We start from the raw sequence: 18,861 nt of genomic DNA, 5'->3' as shown, positions 1-18,861 counted from the left end.
GGGGCTGGAGCGATAGCACAGCGGGTAGGGTGTTTGCCTTGCATGCGGCCGACCCGGGTTCAAATCCCAGCATCCCATATGGTCCCCTGAGCACCGCCAGGGGGGATTCCTGAGTGCATGAGCCGGGAGTGTCCCCCGTGCATTGCTACATGTGACCCAAAAAGAAAAAAAAAAGTGCTCTACCACTACATTCTATTCTGGCCGATTCATACTGGCCTAGAGCCAGGAAATGGACAATGTGTGCTACCCCCGCCCCAGCCAGGTAGTCTGAATACTGGTGTTAGAACGATGAAGGAAGCTTTCAGCTGGGACCCTCTTCCAGAGTGTCCCAGGATCATTAATTGCCCTGGGAAAGCACCGTCCATACCAACTTAGAATGGTCCATAAATTCAAATGAGAGTGCGTCATGGGCCCGGGTCGTTAAGTTCTAAGAGAAAACTGAATGGCTTCAGGTCCACTTAAACAAAACAGTGAAACTTTAATTGGGTCAGAATCACACTGTCAGGGAGACGTGGGCTGTACACTCATCTTTATAGCACCAATTCCTGCGGGGGGAGGGGGTTCCACCATCAACGGATTCAAGTGTCCAGCTATACCGACCTGTTCTAGAGCTGTCTGTCCCAAACACGGTTGGTCACGCCAACATCAAATGGCTGGACATAGACTTCTGGGCCCCTTCTACCACTCCCACATCCCAGGAGGGCCTCAGAGCCAGCAGGTAACTTCCCCACCACCGCCCTCCCCGCACCACTCCCATCAAACTGAAAACTTTGGGGTGCTTTACAGCTCCTCCTTCTCGGCCCCCTTCTTCTGAAAGGCAGTTAGGATGTTTAAGCTCTTCTGGAGCTCGTCCTTCTTGCCATCGCTCATCTTGTTCTTCTCAATCAGCTTGGTGATCCGGGTCATCTCTGACGCCGGGAAGTCCTCACCTTGGCTTAAGATCTTCCCCATGATCTTCAGGTACTGCTCGGCCCACTTCTTCTCAGACTCCTTCACGCTCGCAAGGGTGTCCTGCCCTTGCTTCAAGAGGGTCTGGCGGGCCTCTTTGCTGGAGGCCTTGATGAACTCGCTGGCAAGGCCATCGTACGCAGGCAGGCACCCAGGCATGCCTATGTAGACCCCGTGGCCCTTCAGCCAGCGCTGGATGGCGCCAACCTTAACCGCCCCACTATACTGGACTGGGTTCTCAAAGTCCCCGTCCCGGAAGAGATAAAAGACTGGATAGTCCTCTTTGTCCAGCTTGTATTTCTCACTCAGCTCCATATTCAGCTTGTCGCCGTAATCTGTGAACAGAAACCAGATATGAGAGGCAAGACCACGAGGCACGGAGGGCAGGTGATGGCTATGGAGCCTCAGAGACGGGGATGAGTAACAATGGCTCCTCTGCTAACTCCTAGCCACATGCCATTACTCTGGCAGTCTCTGAACTCACAGCAGCTCAGCAACGCTCGGGATACTCAATGCTATAAACCCACTCTGTGCAGGGACCGCTCGAAGGGCTGGGGATCAACTTGACATTAAAAATATCAAGCTCACCACTAGGAGGTGTTTTTTTTTTCCCTTTTTTGGGTCACACAGGGCAACGCACAGGGGTTCCTCCTGGCTCTGCACTCAGGAATAACCCCTGGCAGTGCTCAAGGGACAATATGGCACGCTGGGAATTGAACCCGGGCCGGCTGCATGCAAGGCAAATGCCCTACCCGCTGTGCTATCGCTCCAGCCCCACCACTAGGAGTTTTATCTAACGGTGAGAAGAAAGATAACAGATGGACATCAATGGGTTGGCACATGAAAAGTCATGCATGGAGGGAGCTGAAGATCCAACAGTCAGACATATGAAAATCTGGGAAGAATGCAAGAAGGTGGAAAGGACGGTCAAGTGCCAAAGCTCCGAGGCATGGAGCTGGGTGTATTATGGGTTCCAAAGGCCAATCTATGTTTTGTTTACTGAGAAACTAAGTGTAGAGAACGAACAGTTTGACAAAAACAAAGGCTACTGGATGCCTCCGCCAGGGGATGTGCCTTTAACCTGGTACAGTTAAGTACTTAATACATAGTACATTAAGTATTTAATGCATGGTACCCTTAGTCTGGGATGGAGCTCAACCGTACAGTGCTTGCCTTGCATGTGTGAGGTCCTGGGTTCCATCCCTGGCACCACCAAAAATAAATAAATAAATACAGTGGTACCTTTGAGTATTTGCTACACCCTAGGTGATAATTAGTTTCAAATATTCCGCAAAGAAGAATGGTGCCAACTGGGGCTCTGATCCCAGTTCTGCCATGTTAATCTAGCATCTAGAGCATAAGCTTGTAAGCACCTAATCCCTTGACTGAAAAACTGGCCACAGTGCTGCTTTCAGAGCTTCATAAGACAAACATTTGATAAAAGCCAGCTGTTATATCACTAGTATGATGAAATTCCCCAAGGAACCAGCGCAGTCGACAAAGCAGACCCACTGCTCTGGAGAAGCCAGCTCCCTCTGCCAGCAGACTCATGTGACCACTAGGGAACCAAGGTGTCCGAGACAGGGGATGCAGGGAGCGGAAAGGAATACTCTGATGGAGTTCTTAACAAACCACCAAAATGGAGGTAATGAGCCTCTTCTTGGATAGAATTTTGTGTTCAGGGATCACTCCTGGTGGTGCCTGAGGATAAAACCTGGCTCGGTCGTAGGCACAGTGAGTGCCTTAATTGCGTACTATCTCTCTGGTCCCTCTTCTGGGATTTGTGGGCCACAACCAGGTGGTGCCTGGGATCAAACCTGGGGCTCTCACATGCAAAGCACACACCAGCCCTTTGAGCTTATCTCTTCCGTCGGGCAATGATTCTTAAAGCTGCCACAGTGAGAGATTCCTGGTTCACTGGCAGCTCTGATGGATGAAGTCAAAAGCCAGAACCAAACTGTGAGGAACAACAGAGCTAAAATGGGGATGGAATGTGGTACCCTGTGGGAGGACTGGCACTGCACCCCCCCATCCACCCCCAGACACCGCAATGCTGCTGAGCCAAATTCTGCGGCCACAAAGCCTCAATCTAAGCTTGCATGGGTACTGGCTTCCTCGAGAGGGCAAGCCTCACTTACACCTCTGTTGTGTGGCCCAGACAAAGGCACTGGGTGTGACTTTACCCTACAAATGCAGAAATTCCTAGCTTCCTCCCTCTCTGCCCTCCCCAGCATCCTGGACTTGTTCATACCTGAGATCCCCACCTCTGCCACCAAGAGATCATCGCTGGAGGCCGAGTTTTCAGCCAGACGCTTGAACTCATCCTGCTTCTCACCGTAGGGGTACTGGGTGTCGAACTTCACCAAGACGAACTTGCTTTTGGGAATGACCTGAAGACGTATAGAGCTGAGCAAGTGGGGGGTTCCAGGGAAACTTTTGGGGAGGGGGGGCGTTAATTCCCTTTCCCAAGGATCCCGTTTAATAAAGTAGAAACCGAGTCCACGAAGGACACAAGCTCCAACATACTAATACTCATTCATCCTTTTAGCCACTGATTCATCTCACCATCTGAACGCGCTTTTGACAAGTTGGGGACCCTATTTGGAACGTGAGCACGCTAATCAAGGGCCAACCCTACCAATACAAAACAAACTAAAGGCCTGTTTCTTTTTCTCTTTTTTTTTTCATTTCTAGGCCATACTTGGCAACGTTCAGGGGTTATTCTTAGCTCTGCACTCAGGGATCACTCCTGGTGGTGCTCAGGGGACCATATGGGGTGCCTGGAGTCAAACATGGGTCGGCCATGTGTAAGGCAAACTCCAGACCCACTGGACTATGGCTCCAGTGCAGAGGCCTGTTTCTTCTGAAGCCCCAAGGTATACTTCTCCAGCGGCGTCTCTGTTGAGACACAGGAGATCCTTGGGTCATACTTGGTGGCCATCACATCCAATCCCTGGGAGCCTTTCTCTGACAAGGACTAGTCATCTAAACAAAGTTAACACGTTGGAGGGTACTAGCTAGGGAGTCCAGAATTTGAACTTTGCAATTTCAAGCTCATAGAGAAGTTGCTGAGAAGGCAGGGCACGATTCTTTCCCTGAAGTTCTTTGGTTCAATATTCAGGTCCTATACAATCAGGAGCAAGTTTTTAAAAGTGTTAAAATTCACAATCCAAGTTCACCATATTAAAGTGTACAATTCACATGGATTCAGTGTTAATGTTTTGCAACCTCCTGAAAAGGAACCCCTGACCCACCGAGCAATTGTTTCTGAGTCTTCCCTCCCCGCAGGCTCTGGCAACCACTGCTAACAAATTTGCTCTGTCTCCTCAAATGGAATCATACAATATGTAATCTTTTAAATCAGGTTTCTTTCACTATGCATGTTTTAAAGGTTCACTGAAACTAGAGCATGTAGCAATTATTCTTCACTCCTTTTTATGTCAAATTCTACTGTAGGGATAGTCCATAGCAATCAGCACTGGCTGATGAACACCTGGGCTGTTCCTTTTGTGATCTTTTGGCTATACAAGTTTCATGACCACTTCCATTCATGTTCTCCATATGCCTAGGAGAGGACCTACAAGAGTAGATGGTAATTCCATGTGTCATTTGGTGAGGAATCCAAGGCCTTTCTTTGGATTACTCCCAATATAGAGGTTTTTAAATTTAACAACTAACTTTAGTGGCTAATACATTCCTTTTTAAAACATTTACCTTCTAAACAGTGTTTGCTGCTGGTCACTTTTGGACCAGAGGTCATCGCTGTCCTAAATTAAGCTGACATACTAGTTTTTGTTAATCTTTGTTTTTCACTATGTTGATACCCTTCTGATTTTGTTTTTTAACCCCCCCCCAAAAAAAAAATCAAACAGTGCCTAGGGACAAAAGGAAGATTACCAGAACAGGTAATCTTCAAGTGGTCACTGACCCCATAAAATCTGAGCCCTGGGGGCCTTTAAAAAGAAGGGAATACCTAAAATATAAATCAGAGCATATCCCTGTGGTCCAGCTGGCCTTATTTCAGTCCAACACATCAAGCCTATTCCACTATGGGCCTTTTTCATTTCCTCTCTGATCACTCGAATGCCCTTCCCACGGTTCTTTAAGCTCAGTCCAACGTTCCTTCCGAAGGGAGAGGCCTCTTCTACTCATGCCACCTAGCGCCACTTCATTTCCATGATTCTCTATTGCACTACCCTCTTTCCTCACCACCTGAATCACTTCGTTCATGACTGTGAGATTCTTATTTGCCCGTGTGCCGTCAGTTGTCCCCACTAGAACGGATTTTAAGGTCTTTGGCCCTGTGTTCCTGGCTAGGCCGAGAGCCTAGGAGCACTGGGCATGTGGCAAATGCTCCGTGTCTGGGGTGGGCTTTTGGGTGTCTTTTGTGGGGAGAGGGAGACACTGAGCTTGAACCCAGGGTGTCTCAACTCAAATGCAAGGCAAGTGCTCTGCCACACCGAGTCACTATCCCCAGCCCAGTGGCGGGGGATCCCACTTCAGGGGACTCGTACTCTGGGACATCAACCATCGCATAGCCCTTTAACACGGAAACAGAATTAGGCTCCATCCTTTACTTCTGCCATTCTGATCCATCACCAAAAAGGCCTTTAGGTGGCAAACAGCTGCATGATGAGTTGTTTCTTCTTCTTTTAGCAGTTTGTACTGCTTTAAACATCTCTTCCTGGAGGAACTGGTTTCCCCATCACCTACATTTATGGGATTTGCTTTCACTTTTTCCCTCCCTGGGCCTGTCCTGGGGTTGCTGAGAGAACCATGTGATGCTGAACACTGAATCCACAACGAGGTTCCCACAATGAAGTTCCCACACGCAGAGCATGTGTTCCAGTCCTTAAATTCTCCCCCTGCTCTGGGAACTCGCTTCACTGTACAGATGACTTCATTATTCATTCAGCCACTGAATTTAAAAAAATAAATAAGGCACTGAGAGACCATTGCCCCTGCCCAGTAGTGTTGTAAAGAAATACAACAATTAAGAAAATATGTTCTAGTTAGTGGGGAAAGGCAAGAAATAAAACAAAATTACATCAGAAATCACTAGAAGGCAAAGAAGGAAGTAAGAACGCTGGCCACGTCAACTTTAAGAAGTTGCTCCCCTTCTGCTGGGAGGGGGTGAGGATGGTGAGATTTAAAAAGGAGCAGCAGGAGGCATTTGTTCCTTCCTTCAACAAACTGAGTCCCCACATGAGAGAACCTGCTGCCTGCAGTGGTCAGTGAACAACACGGACAGGAAGTTCTTGTATTCGAGTGAGGGAGAAGATCAAGAGGGGGGAAAAAAAAATCAGTCATGAGTGCTGTCCAGAGAAAACAAGATGGGGAATGTGACTGCCACTGCACAGGGATGGAAGCGTCAAGAGGTAGCAAGTAATTAGGACACAGTTGTTTTTTTCCCCTCAAAAGCAGCATTCAAGGGGTCCACGAGCCATTCCTGCGAACCTCAGCCAACTGTTCCTCAGCATGCGGGGCTGAGGGCATTCCATGTTTCTGGGAAGCACCTGGCATGCACCTACTCCACTGCCTGCAAGATATGCTACCCGGAGCCGGTGTTTGCCCTAGCCCTGAAATACCGTTATCTTGCCAGTTCACAGTTTCCGTCAGGTCATAAAGTCTCTCCGTTACCCGCTCCCAGCTCTGATGGGCTGGGAAGCCACTTCCGGGTAAGGGCAACAAGTGCTGGACCAACCAGCCACACCTACACGTTACCATTCTGGGAACTCTGCCTCAAGTGAGCCACAGGTGTTGATCCACAGAAGCTGTTTCACAGAGGAAGAGCTCCCCGTCCTGAGATTAGATTCAGAGCTCCACTTCTTGGTTTCACTTCCAGCAGTGGGTACAGAAAGAAAGAAAAAAAAACTATACACAAATCGGTTCGGCCAGGTGCTGGAACATTCTATGGCTGAAACCCCATCACCAACAACTTTGTAAGTGGAGTATCTCACTGTGAGTCAATTAAAAAAATGTTTTTCAATAATAAAAATATAAAACTACCCCAGATCGGTTCTCTCGACCGGCCTGCCCATCTCCTAGGTGACGCTAAGAGCCACCAGCCAGCAGCCAGGGGGAAGCCAGCAGCCAGGGGAGGGAGCCGGGGCCGCACTCGGCCATCAGGCATTTCCAACGTGTAGGAGTCCAGGCCAGGCCGCCTCTCCCAACCCCCCCCCCCCGACTCTGTCAAACAGAAAGTGGGGGGAAAGGGGCGAATCCTCCCGTGGTCTTGCTCTGATTCGACTCGGTCTGGACCCGGGATGCTGGAGTCAGGCTTATCCTTCACGCCTGCACTTTCCCCAGAGGGGGCTGCGCCGGGTGCCGGGTGCCGGGTGGCGGGCTGCCGTTTGCAGGCGCCGAGCAGGCATCGATCGAACCCGCGGGAAGCCGGGGGAGGGGGGGAGGGGGACGGGGGCGACACGCAGCCGCCCCGCGGGTCTCCCACCTGGGGCTCAAGGGCCGGGGTTCGCGGGGCAGCGGCCTATCTCCGGCCCCACGGGAGCGACGCGGGAGGCATCGGACCCTCGGCTGTTCTCTCGTCAGTCCTCGGAGTGTGTGGGGAAGCCGGTAAAGGCGCTGCCAAGGCAACGGGGGCGAGAGGAGGCTGGAGCGCGATGCCCCGCGGGCCGTTGCCGCCCCGGGCGCAGCCGCTGCGAGGCCTAGGAAGGGCGGCGGGAAGCGCCGGGAACCGTCGTCACGGGCGCTTCCTCAGGCCCCTCGGGAGCCCCCGCGGGTGCGCGTCTCCTGGGCTGCCCCGGACCCAACGTCGCCGTCCCCGTTACCTTGTAGAAAGTGACTGTATCCAGCGGAAGGGCGCCCTTGGTGTGCAGGCCGCTGCCGCCGGGCGGAGCCGAGAGCAGCAGGAGTAACAGCAGCGGAACCAGAGCGGCCGGAGAGGCGACGCGAGGCATGGCGGCGGCCGTAACGCCGGGCTCGGCGAGCGCGAAGCGGGCAGCCTGTGGCGGAGGAAGCGCCGGCCGCGCGTCACGTGACGACGAGCGCCGGCTCGGGCGTGCGCACGTGGAGAGCCCGGAAGCTCACGCCCGCCGAGGACGAATGGGAGGCGCCCCCGAGGGAGGGAGGCGGGGCTAAGAGGACTGCGCCTGCGCACTGCGCTCCCGCCAGCACGCCCGAGGGCGGGGACGGGGCCTCCGGAGCAGGGGCGGGGCCGAGACGGGCAGGGGGCGGGGCGAGGGAGCGAGACCGGCCGCGCCCACGTTCTCGTGACGGGCTTCGCCTGTGAGGGGCGGCGGCGGGCGTGCGCGCGCGGCCTTCCGCGGTCTTCCGCGACGGGGCGCCCCGCCGGCCAGTGATCACTGCCAGCCCCGGGGTCGGCCTGGCCGCGTGTGCGGTCCGCCCCGGCCCTCGCTCCGTCAGAGCGCGCCACGACCGCCAGCCCTGTGGCGCGAGGCGATGCGGGCCCAGGCTGGCGCTCGGGCAGCTGCTGCTGCAGGGAGACAGGTTTTCTGGAGGGAGGCAGGACCCGGCGACCCCGCCGCGTTGGACGGTCGCGTCGGGCTCCGCAGCCCGCCTCGCCCCTGGCCGGGTTGTGGAGAAATGCGACATCCCGGGGTTGCGGCCTGTGGGGTCAACAACCCCTCGGTTCTGAAGCCGGGGGGTGGAAGAGGCGAGTTGGGGGTCCCCGAGCTTTATGAGGACCGAGTTCATGAAGGCTTGAAGCGAGGGGCTGACGTGATAGTCCAGCAGGGAAGACTTTGCCTCGCAAGCTGCCGTCGCGGACTCAGTCCCCGGCATCCCGTAGGGTCCCCGCGCACCGCCAGGAGTGACCCCTGAGCATCCTCAGGTGAAGGAGTCATGTATTAAAATCTCTTGACCCGAAAAGAAAAAAAAAAGCGGTATGGGAATAAATACTTTTTTTTTTTTTTTTTGCTTTTTGGGTCACACCCGGCGATGCTCAGGGGTTACTCCTGGTTCTACACTCACAAATTACTCCTGGCAGTGCTCAGGGGACCATATGGGATGCTGGCATTCGAACCCGGGTCGGCCGCGTGCAAGGCAAACGCCCTACCCGCTGTGCTATCGCTCCAGCCCCTAAATATTATGTTTTTAAAGATTCTTTAAGGAGAACGTGCTAAACTTTGAGAAGGTGAAGGGCTAATTTAGAGACAAAAATGTGGGGGCTCGGAGGGTTGGCTCAACAGGTTAGAGAGTGAGTCTGAATGCAGGTTTCTCGAGTTCAACCCCTGGCACCACACGGTCCCAGGAGCACCCCCAAGAACAATCCCTGAGCACAGAGCTAGGAGTATCTATCCCCTGAGCACTTGTAGGTGTGGCTCCAAAATCAGAGGGCAGAGAGAGACAGACAGACAGACAGATGGAAAAGTAAAGCACCAAATATTGGTCAAGAGTAACACTGATTTCTTTTGCCTGTTCTCTGAACAGTTTGATCTTTGTTCTGACTGAGACAAGGGGCCTTTGTCCAGAAGCATTCTCTTATCACTTGGTGAAGTTCTCCTCAGTCCCCTTACCCTTATTTGATAGATATGTGTGTAGAAGCCACAAAATATTCTAATATCTTAATGGTAGGAAGTTCTGATCTACAACTTTCTTGATATTTTATCTCAGAATTTTAGCAAAGTGACTATATCCTACCTCTAATGTTCAGTATTCTATTTCAGGCTACTGTGAATGAGTCATATATTAAAATTTCTTGACATAGAAAATATATAATCTTAACAATAGATACAGGATGTATTAAAAAAATTGGCTTTTTTGGTCACACCCAGCAGTGCTCCTGGCTCTGCACTCAGGAATCACTCCTGGCAATGCTGGGGGGGGGGGGGGGCGGCATCTGGGATGCCGGAGATTGAACCTGGGTCCACAGTGTGCAGGGCAAACACCCTACCCTCTGTACTATCGCTCCAGCCCCTGTATTAAAAATTTGACTAACCTCAAAGCAAAAAGGTAAATTAAAAAATTTCCTACTATATTATAAGCTCTTGGCTCTGTATTTCACTTTTTTATGTTTTTCATAACATGATACTTTAATTTACATGTAAACAGAAATACAATAAATCGAATGTGTAATGTATTTTTTTTTTCCTTTTGGATCACATCCAGCGATGCACAGGGGTTACTCCTGGCTCTGCACTCACAAATTACTCCTGGTGGTGCTCAGGGGACCATATGGGATGCTGGGAATCGAACCCAGGTCGGCCACGTGCAAGGCAAACCCCCTACCCGCTGTGCTATTGCTCCAGCCCCCATGTAATGTATTTCTTGTAGGTTTTTTTTTTGGTACAGAACATTTAGGGTGTTTTATAAATGTATCAATAAAATTGGATACATTTATAGCCTCTTCCTTTTTTGTATTACCAAAAATGTATTGAGAGAATTTGAAAACTCCAATTATATAATTCTGTCCGAAAACAAAATAAGTTTAAAGATTTTTCTTTACTCCATTTTTCTAATTTTTCAGTCCCATTTCTCTCACGCAACTCTACTTTATCTTTTCACTGTGTCTCAATCTCTCTATTATTCCTTCCTCTTGCCACTTCTTACACTGCCCAATGCTATTTTAGAACTTGGTTTCCGTGTCACCTGCTTTTTTACCACCCCCCTTTCTGCTTAGTTTTCTTCTGCTTAGTTTTCTTCTCACTCGTCACCACCTTCTTTCCTTACCCTCAAGGTCCGGGGGCAGGATCACGTAGGGAGGTGCCCAAGTGGAGAGGGGTGGAGCTACCTGTTCATTGCTTGGAATTTCAGAATCTGAAGAAGCAGTACGCTGCTTAAGTTTTGCTGGGACTGAACTTCCCCTATGGCCTTCCTACAGGAGATTAGCATTTTGGAAAACAACTGGGACTTGGTAAGATTAGAAACTGGCCCTCTCTTCTTTTTGCTTTTCCTTTCTTTCTCCATGTTCTGTAGTTTTGGGATTTGTTTTGGGGCCTTAACTGGTCATGCTGTGGTGCTTGCCGAGGTTCCTGGTGGCTCACAGAGACCCATGTGATGCCAGGGATCAATCAATATCTTTCCCTCACATTATCTCTCTCTGCCCTGTTAGTTTTCCTTCCTCCAGTTTCTCTATTGCTCTGTTGCCTGATAAATATTTTTTTACTAGCTTCCTATCAGTCAACTGTATTGTTTGCTTTTCCTGTTAACTTGTTCTTTCCACGCACCTGCCTATTTTTTCAACACTTAATCTTTTCTATTTCTTTTTATTATTATCATTTTAAATTTTATCATCCATAATTTTTCAATTATTTTTCTATCCACCCTCTACTTCTTTTTTTAGTCAAATAGTTTATCCAAAGATATAGTGATTAGAAAGAAAAAGGAACAAGTCTTCTTTTCCTGGGGCCTACTCAACCTCTATAGTTACTTATTCTCAGTCTTGTAGTATGTTTTGATTGTGAATTTGATTAATAATTTGTTTAAAAGGTAGTTAATAACAAAATTGTAGTAAGGCTGAATATTAAATACCAATTCTATTCTCTTGTTTTATATAGTTTTTTCCTGCAATAGAGTGGATACAATTTGTTATGGCTATTCTCAGGTAAGCTAATTAAATTTCATATAAAATGACCACTTAAACCAATGAATAAAACTCAATAATTTAGAAATTTTCTATATTCCCTCCAACCTCCAGAGATTTGCTTTTAGTCTTTAGTTAGAGACAAATGCTATTCTGTACATATTGATATTTTTTGAATTAATGAAATGTAACAACATTGACAATAATAATTAAAAAAACAGATTGAGCTGTTATGGCTTAAAATAAAATGATAACTTGGTAAAAAAATTTATTTGCAAATCAATAGAAAAGTATTTCTTTTTCTGTATAAATTATTTTATTTATTATTGTAATTAGATTTCACAATCAAAGTTGTCTTTTCACCGTCTGTGTTTTGTTAATGTGAAATGAAATTGTAGTTATAAACAAAAGTTGGTTGCCTAGAGAACAATAATTGTATATTCAGTTTAACAGAAATAAAAGATTATTTGTCTTAAAATACAAGATTGTTACATAGCCTTTCGCCATGCAATTACATTATAAAAAAGTTTTCATTTCAAAAGTGGAAAGTACTTGTGCTGTTGGGATGTTTAAATGCAACATCAGCTCCTTAACAAAAAAGCAAACTGATTAATGAAGTTTCCCCCTGAAAGATGGAATTAGATTTACAATATACAAGAGGATCATGTATCCAACTCCTATAGGAAAGTTCAGCATACCTCATCAAGGTCTTAAGTCTTTAAAACACAACTTTGAAGAGACATGGTCAGTGTTTCTCCTTGGTAACTTCACTTTCCCACATCATGGAAATACAGGTTCGCACATATACATAACATGATGATAGAAAATAAGATATAGTAAATTAGGTTTCTAAATTTCGGTTCTAAGTCTCCTTGTCGATACCAGTAGATAAGTATGCAGGCAGTAATACTGCTCAAAGAGATGCAGACAGCAAAAAATATATTCAATGGTTTTGGAGGTAGTTGAGGGAAAACAAAAGCACTGATCAGCGTTACAAGAATCAATAAGGATGTTAAGCCGCCAACAACTAAATTGATGATTCGATCCTTGGCCGACGTCTCTCCGAACAGCGGTCTGTTGTCCAGGCCACTACTGGTGCCATAGGTCCGGGACGCGAAGTCCTCCATTTTGGGGTTTCCTTCACTTGCCCCAAGTCACTCTTCGCTCCGAGGCTCTCTCCACACCACCAACTACTTCAGCGCTCACTCATGGCCGGAAACCCCGGGCCGGGGTGAGGGGTGAGGGGAGGGGTGGGACGCTCCCCGAAGTCCAGGCCGAGGAAGAGGTGGTGGGGGGAGGGGGGAGCAGTAAAGTATTTCTTTTAATGGCATGTATACCAAAAATGGGAGCAATATAGATAACATTAGTAGTCTCTATATAAGGATGATACAAAAATTTATGAAATATTCCAAATTTTTAAAAAATATATATAGCTTTTGTCATCACCATCATCATCATCATCATCATCATCATCATCCTGTTGATGGTTGATTTTTCTCGAGCAGTCTCAGTAATGTCTCCATTCGTCCTAGCCCTGAGAAGCCTCTCTTTACTCGTCCTTCCCAATAGTGCCGCATTGGAGGCTTTTTCAGGGTCAGGGGAATGAGACCCATCATTGTTACTAGTTTTGATAAATGAATATGCCACTGGGAGCTTGCCAGGCTCTCCCATGCGGGCAGGAAACCTAGTTCATATGAGATAAATGAGAAAATGAAATGAAATAAAATGAGAAACTAAAATGCTTCACTACCCAGCCACTGCCACGCTCCAGGTCACTTTCCGGATACTCGGGCCGAACCTCATGCATGAGTGAAGCACCACAGAACCAGATAAAGCAGAACTTTGTGACCTTGGATTCCAGGCTCAACGAGATCCGGATCTGACAGCTTATGTATATCAGTTATATGTCAGTAAAGCTATAACAAAAGTAATAATAAATATAATAAATGAAGGAACCCATATTGTTCTGCTCAGTAATTATCTTTGCATCTTTTGTCAGTATTATAGGTTCAAGTTCACTTATTGCTTATACTATAATCCAGAATATACAGAAGTCTCTAGAGGTGAGCAAACTCTTTTGTGTTGGATTTAACCTTTTGTAAATTAATTAAAAATTTTATTTTATTAGGCCATACCCAGTGGTGCTCAGGAGTCACAGTGATGCCCAGTTGTGGTGTAGGGGAGTAAACCTAGGCTTCCTGCATGTGAAGCATGTCTACTAGCCTGAATTATATCCCAGGCCACATATTTTAGTGACTTAGCCTTTAAAACAATAACAAAAGAGGGGGCCGGAGCAATAGCACAGTGGGTAGGGCGTTTGCCTTGCACGCGGCCGACCCGGGTTCGATCCCCGGCATCCCATATGGTCCCCCAAGCACCGCCAGGAGTAATTCCTGAGTACAAAGCCAGGAGTAACCCCTGAGCATCGCTGGGTGTGACCCAAAAAGAAAAAAAAATAACAAAAGAGTGTCAATATAAGTGGTGGAATAATTCTATAAGGTACCTCTAAATGCTGGAGTGATAGCACAATGGGTAGGGCATTTGCCTTGCATGCAGCTGACCCGGGTTCGATTCCTCCATCCCTCTCAGAGAGCCTGGCAAGCTACTGAGAGTATGCTGCCCGAATGGCAGAGCCTGGCAAGCTACCCATGGTGTATTTGATACGCCAAAAACAGTAACAAGTTTCACAATGGAGATATTACTGGTGCCCGCTCAAGCAAATTGGTGAACAACTGACAACAGTGCTACAGTGCTACCTCTAAATTCAACATTGTATACACTAAAATAGTCTTAATCACTATCAATAGGTATCTCCTTTGGGGGCCTCCCTAGTGGTGTTGGGGGTTCACAGGGATGGCTATATTCAGCAGTGCTTGGAAGGCCATTGGAACTAGGGATTTATCCCGAGGTCTTCCTCATGCCAGACCTGCTCATGCCACCCTTTGAGCTATTTCCTTGCTCCTGGTTTCCATTTAATTGTAAGTATTTATTTGAGCTGTGACTTTGAATCCTGAGAGATTGATTTTCCAGGGATTTGGTGATATACATTTATTATCAAGATTAAGGAAATCAAGAGTGTTGTTTTGAATTATCTGTCAACTCCAGGCATGATAGAGCCTTGTCTATCAGAGAGTTTTATGGTTCTGAATCCTTGGTAACAAAAGCTACCTCGTGAGGCTAGGAAACAGTTCAAAGACTTAGCTATACAAAGGATAATAGTTTTGTGCAGCCCTTCTGGATAATCAAAATTGACGGTGAAAACAGAGGAAATCCTGTTTTCATAAAATTATTCATGTAAAATATAGTAAAAAAATCTTCCAATTCATAGAGCACTTGGAAAGTGATAGACTTTCTAACCTAGTAAATATGTTAAGAAAAATCATAACTGATGTTTCTCAGGTCAAATGGTATAAAATTGATAAAATATAGCTCAGAACATGTATAAGAAAGCTTTACAAATGGAAAATATTATTGTTTTTTAGGGAGATTCATGGAAACTATATGGATGTCAGGAATCAACTGAACCTATGTTGGCCGTGTGCAAGGCAAGCACCCTACCTGCTGTATGGTTGCTCCAGCCCATAAAAGTCCATCTATTACTATACCCCCCTTCAACGTAAACCCAATTGTTGATATTTTTAATAGTCTAGAATGTTTATTGTTCTGTATTATATTTTATATTATAGATGAGGGGGCTGGAGTGATAGCACAGTGGGTAGGGTGTTCGCCTTGCACACAGCCAACCCAGGTTTGATTCCTCCTCCCCTCTCGGAGAGCCCGGCAAGCTACCGAGAGTATTTTGCCCACATGGCTGATCCTGTCAAGCTCCCTGTGGTGTATTCAATATGCCAAAAACATATTGGATATGGAGACGTTACTGGTGCCCACTCGAGTAAATCGATGAACAATGGGATGACAGTGATACAGTGATTATAGATGAGGAAATGGAATCCTATTAAGTTTTATGGACAAATCTCTCCCCAAATATGCTTAAACAATCCTTTGGGGCTGGAGAGAGTACAATAGGTAGGGTATTTGCCTTGTCCACAGCCAACCTGGGTTCAATCCCTGGCATCACACATAGTCCCCTGAACCCCGACAGAAGTAATCCTTAAGCACAGAGCCTAGACTAACCCCAGAGCATTGCCAGTTGTGTTCCAAAAACAAATCAGAAAGGTTCCTTTTAAGGCAAGAATGCTGTGCTCTCTCTCAGACATGTACTTCCCCCTCTTTCTCCCCTCTCATTGAGTTTCAGTAAAAACTTTTTTGCTTTACCAAAAATAAATAAAAAGTTATTATAAATTATATTTTATTTATTTTTATTGAGATAATGGTTTTCAAAGAATATAAATGTTTATTTTGGGGGTACAGTTACTCCTGTTTCTGCTCTCAGGGACAGAAGTCTCAGGTGACCATATAGAATGGCGGGGATTGAGCCCAGATCGGTGAATACCCTACCTGCTGTACTATCACTCTAGCACCTCAGGGTAGTTTTATCACATCACACCCTCCACCAAAATACCAATGTCCCTCCACCCCTGTCCATATGAGTCCTCTCATCTATTCCCTGCCCCCTTGATAACCTAATTCTGTCTTCTTTATTTAAGGATTTTTCAATGTATATTGTTTATTCCCTTGCTTGGTTCTTTATATACCATGAATTAGTGAGATTATTTGATATTTGTCCAGGACTTCTCTCATATCTTCTCCTTCTCCTGCTTTTTCCCTCTTCTTTCTCTTTCTCCTCCACCCACATTGGCTGTGTGCAAAGCAAGTGCAAGTGCCTCTCCTACTGTTCTATCTCTACAGTCAGTCTTTATGTGTAAAAAATACAAAGACACACGTGCACGGAAGGGAGAGTTGTGACGATGTGTGTGTTTTTCGAGGGCTATTGGGCTGGCGCTCTCTGTCTCCCTCCCTCTCTCTCTCTCTCTCTTCACTTGTGTTCGGTGCTCTCGAACCACTGTGTACAGACTGGATCAGGATGGCTCCTCCTTGTGCTCTGCTTCTGTGTGTGCCGCTGTGCTCTCTTCTGTCTCTCTATCTCTGACTCTGTGTCTGTCGTTTCTCCTCTGGTCTCTCTCTCTCTCTTTTTTTTTTTTTTTTTGCTTTTTGTGTCACACCTGGCAATGCACAGGGGTCACTCCTGGCTCTGCACTCAGGAATCACTCCTGGCGGTGCTCAGGGGACCATATGGGATGCTGGGAATCAAACCCGGGTCTACCGCGTGCAAGGCAAACACCCTACCCGCTGTGCTATCGCTCCAGCCCCCTCTCTGGTCTCTTTTGACCTCTCTCTGTCTCTGTCATCTCTCCTCTGGTCTCTTCCAATCTCTCTTCTTCCGATCTCTTTCTCCGGAGCCCTCTCGCTTCTGTGTCTTCTCCCTTGCTTCTGTGTCTTCTCTCCACTTCTGTGTCTTCTCTCTCTTTCTATGTCTTCTCTCTGCCTCTGTGTCTTCTCTTTCTCTTACAGTTTTAGTTTATTTAGCAATCACATAGGGTGGTGACACAAAGGTGGGTTGAATATTAACAAATCAACAAAGAGGGGTAAGATCACTCCTCTAGGAGATTAACAAAAATCTCATCTAAAGAGATTACTCCAGATTACTAGGAGATCCAATCAAGGGTGGGATCAAAACAAGGGTGTGTCACTTTCTTCCTTCCTCAGCTAGTAATCCACTTAAATCACTCTATCACCATCATCCTGTTGTTTGATTTACTCAAGCAGGCACCAGTAACGTCTCTATTACACTCAGCCCTGAAATTTTAGCAGCCTCTCCTTACTCGTCTTTCCCAGCGATTGGAGGCTATTACAGAATCAGGGGAATGAGACCTATTGTTACTATTTTTGGCATATCGAATACGCCACGGGTAGCTTGCCAGGCTCTGCCGTGCAAGCGGGATACTCTCAGTAGCTTGCCAGGCTCTCCGAGAGGTATGTATATATCTGTTACTGTATTTTGGATAGAATACACCACGGGGAGCTTGTCAGGCTCTCTCAAGTGGGCAGTAGACTATCAGTAGCTTGTCAGGTCCTCTAAGAGAAAGAACTAGGCTATTAGATATACGAGAGCTTGGTTTTATAGTCTCTGGATGTTGGCCATTGATGGGATTACATGGCGCCTGGGGCAGTCTCTGGGTGTAACTGTCTAGCTACTGGAAAATGTGGGATCTGGGTGGAAAAGGCCCAGTCCCGATCTGAGCAGCCTTGGAGAACTTGGCCCCTGGATTCCTCTGCCTAGAGTAAATGGGTGTGACTGGCTACGATAATATGATGATATTATCTATAATATGATATTGTTTACTATTTAAATCCACTTAAATAGTTGTAGTAAATCTATTTCAAATATTTCTAGCAATGTTATTCTGTATGAGCACAGTAAGAGATATATCAAACTTGAAGTTTGTTTTTTCTTAAGGACATCTCACTATATATTCCAGACCACAGTCCTCAGGTCAGGTTAGTCTTCCTAACCCCATCCGTGTCCTAGTCTCGTTGCTACTTTGGATCATGACAGCATTTGTCTATGACCATGCTCTCAACTTATAGTTAAGTATTATAGCGCTTTGGCCTGGCCCATTTCTATGCCAGGATAGCTCACAGTTTGCCTTGGGTCCATTCTTGCCCTGGGTCCTTGTTGGGACACTGCTTTTGGGATGCTAGGAACTAAGGGCAACTGAGTTGAGAAAGCAGATGCCCAGGAGTAAATATTATTGGAGTCAATCAGCTCCCAAGTTGCAAAGCATAATATTTACTGTGTCCATACAGAAAGGACATCGCTTTAAGGTAAACTAATTTCCCTGTGGCAAGGCTAAAAGGACAAACCCAATGTTATCCTACATTTGTGCATTTAGAAATCTTTTCTGTCGCCAAATTTTATTTTTTAAAAGATTTAATTTAATATTTTTTAGTTTGGGGGCCACACCTGGTGTGCTCAGGACTTACTCCTGGCTCTGTGCCAAGGATCACTCCTGGCTGGACTCAGGGGACCATATGGAGTCTCACAGATTGAACCCAGGTCAGCCATATGCAAGCCAAGTGCTCTCCCTACTGTACCATTTCTCTGGCTCCTGCCAAATTTTGAGTCTCCCACATTCATTATAGATTAAGCTCGGATCTAAAGAAAAATCTAGTCAAAAGTTGCCTGACTGGCTAGCAATGGTCATGTTGGTATACTCTAAATGAAGTTGAAGCAAGAAGGGGTGGTCCGATTTGATATTTCTTATCGGCAAAGTTATTCTTATCTTTTTATCATGGTTATTGTGTAAAAACACACAAAAAAGAAGGGGGGCACAGAGGCACCACACCACACCGCACCGGCCACTGGGCAGCGGCGCTCTGTCTCTCCCGCCGCCCACGTTCGGTAGTCTCCAGCCACTTCCCCCACCCCAAGGAGGTTGATGGTGATGACG

General features: G+C 46.9%; 3 protein-coding genes across 3 annotated transcripts in view; 1 reads left to right on the top strand and 2 right to left on the bottom strand.

The window, feature by feature from the left end:
* Nucleotides 1-453: 453 nt before the first annotated feature.
* ERP29 (endoplasmic reticulum protein 29) lies at nucleotides 454-7,989 on the bottom strand. Its single transcript, XM_012933355.2, has 3 exons — nucleotides 7,737-7,989; nucleotides 3,200-3,338; nucleotides 454-1,283 (listed from the first exon to the last, which is right to left on the bottom strand). The coding sequence occupies exons 1-3, from the start codon at nucleotides 7,863-7,865 to the stop codon at nucleotides 781-783; spliced, it is 771 nt and encodes a 256-aa protein (XP_012788809.2). The 5' UTR covers nucleotides 7,866-7,989; the 3' UTR covers nucleotides 454-780.
* A 3,847-nt stretch (nucleotides 7,990-11,836) lies between these two features.
* Nucleotides 11,837-12,603, bottom strand: LOC129407122 (transmembrane protein 243). Its single transcript, XM_055147395.1, has one exon. The coding sequence runs from the start codon at nucleotides 12,574-12,576 to the stop codon at nucleotides 12,217-12,219; it is 360 nt and encodes a 119-aa protein (XP_055003370.1). The 5' UTR covers nucleotides 12,577-12,603; the 3' UTR covers nucleotides 11,837-12,216.
* A 54-nt stretch (nucleotides 12,604-12,657) lies between these two features.
* Nucleotides 12,658-18,861, top strand: part of TMEM116 (transmembrane protein 116) — a 33,399-nt gene continuing 27,195 nt past the window's right edge. Inside the window, exons 1-2 of the mRNA XM_055147083.1 lie at nucleotides 12,658-12,680; nucleotides 13,449-13,512. Coding sequence (XP_055003058.1) covers nucleotides 12,658-12,680; nucleotides 13,449-13,512 — 87 coding nt within the window. The remainder of the gene's footprint in view (nucleotides 12,681-13,448; nucleotides 13,513-18,861) is intronic.

This window comes from Sorex araneus, chromosome 9 (assembly GCF_027595985.1).
Source record: "Sorex araneus isolate mSorAra2 chromosome 9, mSorAra2.pri, whole genome shotgun sequence".
In the NCBI taxonomy this organism is placed as follows: domain Eukaryota; kingdom Metazoa; phylum Chordata; class Mammalia; order Eulipotyphla; family Soricidae; genus Sorex; species Sorex araneus.
Note: the sequence above shows the minus strand (reverse complement) of the source record. Positions and strands in the feature narration are given on the sequence as shown.

Bases quoted from the DNA above. Each gene is read 5' to 3' on its own strand.
- ERP29 (XM_012933355.2), bottom strand. From the start codon at position 7,865: ATGCCTCGCGTCGCCTCTCCGGCCGCTCTGGTTCCGCTGCTGTTACTC. The intron at 3,339-7,736 runs GTAACGGGGACG...ATACGTCTTCAG, and splicing joins ATACAGTCACTTTCTACAAG to GTCATTCCCAAAAGCAAGTT. The intron at 1,284-3,199 runs GTATGAACAAGT...TTCTGTTCACAG, and splicing joins GGCAGAGGTGGGGATCTCAG to ATTACGGCGACAAGCTGAAT.
- LOC129407122 (XM_055147395.1), bottom strand. From the start codon at position 12,576: ATGGAGGACTTCGCGTCCCGGACCTATGGCACCAGTAGTGGCCTGGAC.